This window comes from Metopolophium dirhodum, chromosome 1 (genome assembly GCF_019925205.1).
Source record: "Metopolophium dirhodum isolate CAU chromosome 1, ASM1992520v1, whole genome shotgun sequence".
NCBI lineage: Eukaryota > Metazoa > Arthropoda > Insecta > Hemiptera > Aphididae > Metopolophium > Metopolophium dirhodum.
In genome coordinates this window covers 25,808,119-25,817,610 of record NC_083560.1, presented here as the reverse complement: position 1 = coordinate 25,817,610, position 9,492 = coordinate 25,808,119, and the positions used below count along the sequence as shown (strand labels likewise).

General features: G+C 28.7%; 1 protein-coding gene across 1 annotated transcript; it reads right to left on the bottom strand.

Moving 5' to 3' along the window:
* Nucleotides 1–1,943: 1,943 nt before the first annotated feature.
* LOC132936561 (uncharacterized) lies at nucleotides 1,944–4,568 on the bottom strand. The gene is made up of 2 exons (XM_061003302.1): nucleotides 4,441–4,568; nucleotides 1,944–3,940 (listed from the first exon to the last, which is right to left on the bottom strand). Exon 2 carries the CDS (start codon nucleotides 3,048–3,050, stop codon nucleotides 2,268–2,270), a length of 783 nt encoding a protein of 260 aa, XP_060859285.1. The 5' UTR covers nucleotides 3,051–3,940; nucleotides 4,441–4,568; the 3' UTR covers nucleotides 1,944–2,267.
* Nucleotides 4,569–9,492: the final 4,924 nt, after the last annotated feature.

Genomic DNA, 9,492 nt, shown 5'->3' with positions numbered 1-9,492 from the left:
AAAAGGAACCCACGCCTTGTGACGCCTATAAATCGTGCTTTGAAAGGGGGGACCAAGGGGAAAATATAATTACGATAAATGGACAAGACTGCTGCTGACTGTATTGACGTGGGTGACAGGTACTTCGCCCGAACATCGGGCCTGCAGTCGTGTCTCAGCCCATCATGCTGTTGTAGAACAGCGCGTCGATAATAATGTAAAGGTGTCGTTGAACTGATTTAGGGCCGTGGAGCGAAAACTGGCCACGAGGTGATGTACTGCCAAAAAAAATAATACTTCGGAGGCCGATCGGGGTAGACGTCCCTTCACAGGCCGTGCGAAAAAATAAAAGTGAATAGACGGTGAGTACGCCGTCAGGCCGTTTGTCTGGTCGGAGCTTTCTTGCCGTGGAGTTGTTGTGGTGGGGTGGATCAGTGTCGTGTTGATGCGGGATTTGTTACATTGTTGGTGTATCGAGACAGTATTGCCTGCGGCCGTGCCGGCGGACGTGACAAAAGCTCTGGAGGCGACGGGTGGAGGACAACCGCGGCACGTCTGCGACGTCACTGCATGATGAAGGGGGGAATGGGGAACAATTATTGCATAACACTGTGGTCATTAGTGCATTAGCGCGCGATATCTACGTTTTATTACTAATGGTTATAATAATAAAGGTGCGTTGACTTGTCAACAACGTTAGCAATAGGTGTGTTCGGGGAATAATATTATAATAAATAAGGCTAAAAATTCCGTGACGTTACAATATATTACACTTATATGAATCCCCTTACCTCGGCAATCTAGATATACAAATAAAACTGAATTAAATAAATATAATGACATTTTAATATGATGATTGTCACTGGCAGGGCTAGATTGGCCAGTCGAGCATTCGAGAACATCTCGAGGGTCCACTAACATTTTGGGCTGGTAGGAGAAAATACTTAATAGCGGCAAGGCCATATAACGATTTTTTTGACTGCTATAATGGACGGTAACCGGGTAAAAAAATAAGTAAATTTTTATGAATAAAAATATTTTGTTTTGTTTTCTCGATAATTTTTTGTTGAGTCGACCGGTGATACTGCTATTTGACAATATCTCTTTATAATGTTGTTATGATGTTGCTATTTTATTTATGATAGAATATTGTCAACAAATGTGATAACTACTGATACGGTAATCATTATTTATTAATAATAACGTTCGGCAAATATGGGCCGGTAGAAAAATATTTCTCGAAGGGCCGAGACAATCCAATCCCGGGTACATACTATATAATAAATATACTATGTATTACATGATATCATGTCTTATAATATTATACCCGTCAATATTATAGATGGTTGATTAATAATTTTTGTTTTGCAAATATCTAAGACTTTCATTATGATACCATATTTGTATGGCTATTGTGTACTATCTATTTAAAAATTGACTAATGAATAACAAAGACGTATTACAAACTATGGTTGGGTTACAGACAATAGGACCATACATTTTTATAAGATGACGCATTCTTATTAAAATCATTATGATGAAATGTTGGGATTAAATAAGAAACAATTAACTTCTTTAAATATAAATTATAATTGTATTAAAATGTCGTCATGAAAATAAATTATGTCATAAATTTTACTTCACTCATTTAAAATCAGTAAACTTACTATTAACTTCTAAAAAAAAAATGCATTAAATAAATTATTTCACGTTATATGATATACGATGCACCAATATTATTATGATTGATTTATTTGATAAATCAAACAATTTTAAATCAAAATGTATAAACAGTCGTAAATTTTATTGGGTATAGCTATGTTTCGAAATCACCCTTTCACCGTGCAATAAGAAAGTTGTCAAGATGCCATGTTTCATCACATATTTAAGATTTGAGTAAATGAATGTCATGTTCAGGCTCTACAGCTTATATCCTTGCAGCCTTGAATTTAATAGTCTTTTTAAGTTTCTTATATTAACTAATTTAATTATATAAACTTACAAAACAACAGTTTAAACAATTTAACAAATAAAATAATAAATTCAGTCTTTGAATTTAATAGTCTTTTTAAGTTTCTTATATTAACTAATTTAATTATATAAACTTACAAAACAACATTTTAAACAATTTAACAAATAAAATAATAAATTCAGTCTTTGAATTTAATAGCCTTTATTTTTCTTATATTAACTTATTAAAGTAAAGTCTTCTTTGGATACTTTAAACATACCCACCTTGGTATTAAGAATATAGGTAAGTACAAATGTACAATTTATATAACAAATACTTATAATGATTTGTAGTTAATTTTAAATTTAAATAAACCTCTTTTATATGGTTTAGGGTCATCCAGCTTACCAATTATTTGGAAGAAACTAAATGTAAATTCGTCTGTAACATTTGGGAACCCATATATAAATCCAAAATGGTCTCTTGTATTGATGTTTCTTAAAGATGTACCAATAAGCTCACCATGATCACATTTTAAAACTTTACAAATATAATACTTATAAATTTTCTTACTAGTTGTTGTTTTTTTTGATATGACCTCGAAACTAACTAGTAACCACATTCCATCTTTTACATCAGCCATTTGAGAAATAGGATGGACATTGTCAAAACGTTGATTGTATTTTATAATATGTGGTAAAGTCTCAATATTTACATCACCATCATCTTCTTCATCTGAGCTATCATCTTCTTCATCTGAGCTATCATCTGAAATTACTGCTGGGGATATAATAGAATCAACAACATCTTCTGGTTGGTCAACTGTACTGGAAGAATCAGATTGATCTCCATATTCAGAATTAGAACTCCTCACAACCTCAACACTTTGTCCTGGTTGAACATTCAATTTTTTTCTCTTTTGACGCACATTTGTTGTTTCAGGACTTCTCATAGTTTTTAAAAATTCTTTTAAACTACTGTTGACATGATCAGAAACATCTGGGTCATCATATTCTACTGGCAACATATTTAATACCTTGTCACGATTTAGAGGGTATATTCCACATTTTTCGAAACCCGATTTTAAATTATTAGCACAATTTTCTGATATTTTTTTCATCAAAATATTGAGAAGTCGTGGAAAACGATCTTTAGGTACCTACCGAACACTCATTCCTTCCATCCCCATTTTTCCAGTTTTCCATTATAATACGTCAATGACACTTCAGTGGCCTAAAAAAGGCAACATCAAGTGGCTGGGTAAGATGAGTAGAGTTTGCAGGTAAAAAAACAAATGAAATATTATGTTCTTTACAAGCTTTAATTGATTCCATTAAAATGTGACTGGATAAATTGTCACCAATTAATATCTTTCTCCCAGGTAATTTTTTCAAGTATGGTATAGCAATACTTTTAATCCAGTCATCAAATGAGTAACTGTCAAACCATCCAGATTGGCTTGATGCATATCTTGATCCTTTTGGACCACCTAAGCGCCAACTGTCAGATATTGTTTTTGCCTTATAAACAGTATAAGGTGGGAGCAATATACCATCTGCCGTACCAGCAAACATGATTAAAAAATATAATAAAAATCACATAATACGAAATTTTATATTTTATGAGGTTTATTTCTATAACTTAAAAACTTAACAAAATTGTATTGATTAATTTTGTTCGTTGTATAATCTGAAATTTCTTCATTTATGAATTCTTCTTTTTCGGTGGATTTTTTACTGATTTTGGTTTTTTTTTACTAATTGTGGTTACGATTGTGTAAATACGGTTTTGTTAAATGTTTAGGCTATAGAAATAAATCTCATAAAAAAATTTATATTTTTGCAATTTGTATTATATTTTTTAATCATCATATTGTACCGTGTAGGAACTAACGTATGTACCTGCTACTCTCGTGTAGGAACTTCCTATTCCCCGTGATTTTTTATACAAATAAATTGTGTCATTTATTTTATTTCACTCGTATAAAATCAGTATACTTACTTTCACCGTCTAAAAAATAACAATTATGATCATTTTAATATTGAAAAAAAAATAACAAAATTTAATATTTAAGACGTATCTATACAATTAATAATGGAACTATTACACGGTATGTAGTAGATACAATTAAATTCATAAATGTTATTAAAAGATGAAATAATATTACTAACATTGTATAGTAAAACGTGATTTTCCCAAAATAGAAAAATCGATTATTTTATGTTAAAGTAAATTTTAAGTTCACTTTTTAATTTACACAAAAATATACATTTTATCTTTTACATACCAACTAAGTACTTGTATTCAAGTTCAGTAAACTTAGTATCCACATTTTGTTTTTGATACATTTATTTTACATTAAATAGGTCGATATTAACATTAATAAATGGTTATTTTGTTGACAATCACATACCTAGGTGTAAAATTATATTATAATATTGAAAATATGTGTCCTACTTAATATCAATTTTATATTTAAATATAAATACAAATATAATATTAATTATTACCTTCTACATTACCAGCTTTACAGCTTATTATAAATATAACAGTTAATGTCATAAACACTTTATAAGAAATCATGGTTTTTATTGTAAATATCACTAAACTGGACGAGCATAAACCTTATTTTGCAAAGAATATGATATGATTGTCTTCTGAATAGGTATAACTTAGATGCAGTATGATATAATATGGTGTTTGTAATATTGAAAAACTAAATAAACATTTCATACAAACAATATAGTCGTTTATAAGATATATTTTAATTCAATATTTGTTGTTGGATTGTTGCTATTGTTCTGTAGGTACCTATTATGTAGAAAACACGATAACAAAATACAAACTGTGTAACACATCTGCAATTTATTTGATTCATATGACGTGTTTAATACAACCATATACTGCAACTTAAAATCATGGTTTTCAATATTTCATTTAACAATATATATTATTTGCAAAATACAATTAAATTAAATTAATTCAGTGGATTGAAATCTAAACAATTTAAAAGTTAAACTATGTACGACTTTAAAGTTGAAAATTTAAATGTTTAAAATTGAATAGACCCATTTGAAATAAGTAACCACCACAAAACAATACAATTAAACCGGTCCTAAGCAGAATCACATTGCACAATTGACAAATACAAATTTCTAAGAACGGTTTCTGTTTAATTAAATAAAAAGGAAAAATTGTCTAGTTGAATTCAAATCCTCCATAATATAATTAAGGTTTTATATATTATACCTACTACATGATCATTATAAAATAATAAATATTAAATTGATTACCAAGTAGGTATGTATATTACAGTGGCGCAATTATCTTGAGTGAGGGGTGTGCAATTCACAGGGGCTCCCAGTTTTTGGGGTTAGGTTAGAGATTTTAAATACGATATTCCTACTATAATGTATAAAATAAAAATAATTAAATATTAATACAATTAATATAATATAATCTATGTATATAGGTATATTATAAAATAGAGCCCCCTTTTTTGTGATTGTTATATATCTCAAAAACACCTCTACTTATTTTAATATGGGTTTCACTAATGGGACATTTTTTGTGTGTTTTTGAGTGAGTCCTTCAATGGTTTAGATTCACAATTATACCCAGTAGGTTCAACCCGAAGAGGTGCTCAAACAGGTATTTTGAGATTTACAATAGAAATTTTTGTTTATAAATGGTTGCTATTGGTTGTAGATGAAATAATTAGTAAAAAAAAGATAGGCAAGTGGGAATCGCTCTGGTGTACAGTAGGTTATAAGTGGGTCACTGTAATAAGTTATGTTTAATTTGAATTCAATGATAAGAATTGTATAAGAAAAATGATTCTGAGCGAAAACAGTCAGCCAGCACATGGTATTACCAAGTATATTTGATGATATTATTGTGAATAAAGTAATTTATATATACCCTATTTACGTGAAACCTTGTTTTCAATTTTCATTTCTTAGTTACAAAAGTTGAACATTTTATACATTTTTAACTACAAAATAATTATTAAATTATAAATTTGATAAATTTTATCGAAATTTAAACTTTAAATGCTTATAAAAAAATTGTGACTATGTATTTTTAATCTTTATCAACGGCTATTAGAACGATATTTCAGGAGCCTTATAAAATTTTCACACTTTTTTATCCAACAAATAAAAGTGTATTGATATTTATAGAAAAGAGAATTAAAAAATTTAAAACTGACAATATCCGTAAACAGCTTTAAAACGTACTTTTAAATATTTGTAGGGCAAGGGCAATGGATTAAATGTATTAAAAACCTTTAACAACTCGGATAATTCTGTATTACTTAGGTTAACACACGTCCCATATTATACGAGATTGTCCTGTATTTAAAATGTTTCACCCGTTGTCCCACCAAATGTTTAAGGGATGAATTTCGTCCCATTTTTTCAAGTCTGTCTCGTATTAATCCCGTTTTTCCCATTACTGTTAATTTATACAATTTTGAAATTTATTTTATAAAAAAGCTTTTTTACTTTTATCTACGATATTAATTTTGTATGAGAATACCAATTTAATAGAATATTCGAATCAATATTTTTCAGAGGTATTTTTGTGTTCTTGTTTTGACTATAATTGCCTCGGGTAGAAAATATAAAACTGATATTATTGTGAATAAAGTAATTTATATACAACCTATTTTAAATTTTCAATCCTTAGCTGTTAAAGTTGAACGATTTATAAATTTTTAACTACAAAATAATTACTAAATTTTATCAAAATTCAAACTTTAAATGTTTATGAAAAAAAAATTATGCCTATGTATTTTAATATTATTCAACTGATATTGTAACAATATACCAGGAGCTTTGCATTAATTTTCACGATTTTTTACCAAACAAAATAACTAAAAAAATTGAAAAGTGACAAATTATTTTTAAAACTGTATGGTTCTTAGAAAATGCTCATATAAATATTTAGTGTTATTTTCAAAAAGTCACTCGTTTTTTAATTACAATAAAATAAGAAAATTGTTACATGAGAAATTAGTGAATATCAAATGATGTAAAAATATGAATTTCAAACGCTCATAAAAATTTTATTTGACTTTCTTGTAGACATTTTTTTTTTTTTTTTTGATAAAGGTAGACAAACTTAAAGAGTAGATAAACAACAAATAAAATTTCATTGATATTTATAGAAAAAAAAAACTAAAAAAATGGAAACTGAAATAGTCTGCAAACAGCTCAAATTATTTGGAAAATGTAATGGTGTATAGAAAATGCTAATACAAACATTCAGTCAAAATGTCATGTACCGGTCATTTGTTTAAGAGTTGCACCAAAAACCCAAACCGATTTTCTCAAAAACTGATTTTGCGTAAAAATAGATTTTAGAGTTACAACAATTAATGTTCGTGTGATTCACTAATTTAAATAAGTGCATTTTTTCATACAAATAATATTTTATAGATATAAGAAAAGAAGATATTTCATTTTTACTAACCTCCATGTTTCAAATAGTTGATATATTTGACGATCGGTAGGATTGATTTGTGCATTAGCTAATTGTTTAATGCACTCCATATTATTCGCATCGGCAATAGAACTAGTGAGTTGTACTTCGTGATATGTTTTAGCAGCAGCAGGGGTCATTCCACCATTAAAATAGGTAATGAAATTTTCGCGGACCTCCTTACTTACTCTAAGGTAGCTATATGCTTCAGCATTATAAACTTTATGAGTATGGACAAATACTACCTACCCGAAAATAAAATAAATTAAAAACCTAAAAATTAGTAAAATAAAATTATTTATTTGTTTGGAAAAATTGTCTTACCTTTATTTCTGTGTCTAAACCTTGACGCATATATTGATCTTTTCTTTGTGTGTTCACAGTATTTTTTTTTACTACAATTTTAATTGAAGCACTGCAGTTTTTATCACGTAACCTTGTCAAATTAGAATTATGACTTTTATTCTTTGATGAATGTTGGCATATGTAGTCTTTACGATAAACATACATTTGTTTGTTAGGAAATGTACATCTAACTATCCAATTTGTTTTTGAATATAATGAATATTTCCGAACCCAATCATCGCAACCTTTACTGTATGAATCATCGACTTGGCAAATTTTGGTTCTAACTGTAGCATTATATTCACTATCATTAACGATATAAGACTTTACTACTTGGACATTAGAATCGAAATTAAAAAAGTGAGACATATTTGTAGATGATATAAATGTAAATAAAATTATATTTCCAAAATATCATAATGTGCGTACCTACGTAGTAAGTTACCAACTAATAATATTTAAGTGTGATAAGTCATAAATGTAACTGCGAAAGCAATAACTATTAATAACTTTTGTAATAGGAAAAATAATGCAATCCTCAATATACAACCCGACATTAAGGTTTATATTTAGGATACTCTCCCACCTTTAGCTATTAATATATAAATATTAAATTATACGTGGCAATCGATACCATATTTTTAATCTGTTAATGTCTAACTAAGAATATTATAATAGTAGTAATGAATATTTAAATATTAAATTATACGTGGATAATATATAAACATAAAAACATAGGAAAGGATGTAGATATCGTAGATACAGTAGGTAAAATCATAGGAATTGAATTTTAGGATTTTAATTAAGAATATTATAATAGTTTTTATTTATTTGCTTATCTAGGAAAGGATGTAGATATCGTAGACAAAAAATACAGACATTTAAATAATACTAGTAAATGAACGTTATTAAAATTAATTATTAATTATACATATTTTTAACCTATCAACAAAATTAAAATAAATTTAGATAAATTCATAGTATAGCGGTAAATTGCATGTGCCTTTATTTGAGTATAGCTGTTGAAGTACACAGATATACAGAAGTTAAAAGGTAAATAATAATATAATCGGATATATATAATATAATAATAAGTATAATGATACGATGTACAATAGTGTTACGAGGCGTAATATAAATCAACGACTAACTATGTATACCCGGCTACACTACGCAGGACATATAATATGCTGTAGTATATAAAAATGTATAGTCAGCGTCTGATGAACTACAGTGTGAATATATTACTTATACACTACATTATATAGGGTGTTTTGTTTATAATTCCAACACTTTCCCTTAAACAATATACCCTTATACATCAATATTTATAGCTCCTAACATCTCCCTTAGCTCATTGAACCGCGTTCGTGGAGTTGGTTTTGTCATAATGTCCGCAATCTGCTCCTTGCTGGATATGTACTCCAATGGAAATAATCCCTCATTGAACTTTTCTCTTATATAGTGGTAGCGAACATCTATGTGCTTCGTTCTTCTATGAAACTCTGGATTTTTTACGAGTTTAATAGCACTTTGATTGTCTCCATACATTGTTGGCACCGTTTTGGCTGGTCCAGCAATTCACCTAAAAACAATTTTAACCAAGTTAATTCTTGTACTGCTTGACTTAAAGCTATGTACTCTGATTCAGTTGTGCTAAGGCTAACACACTGTTGACGACGTGAACTCCATGCTATACTTCCAGATCCTAATGTAAATACTGACCCTGATGT

Excerpts from the sequence above, each read along its gene's own strand:
- LOC132936561 (XM_061003302.1), bottom strand. The coding sequence starts at position 3,050 with ATGAAAAAAATATCAGAAAATTGTGCTAATAATTTAAAATCGGGTTTC.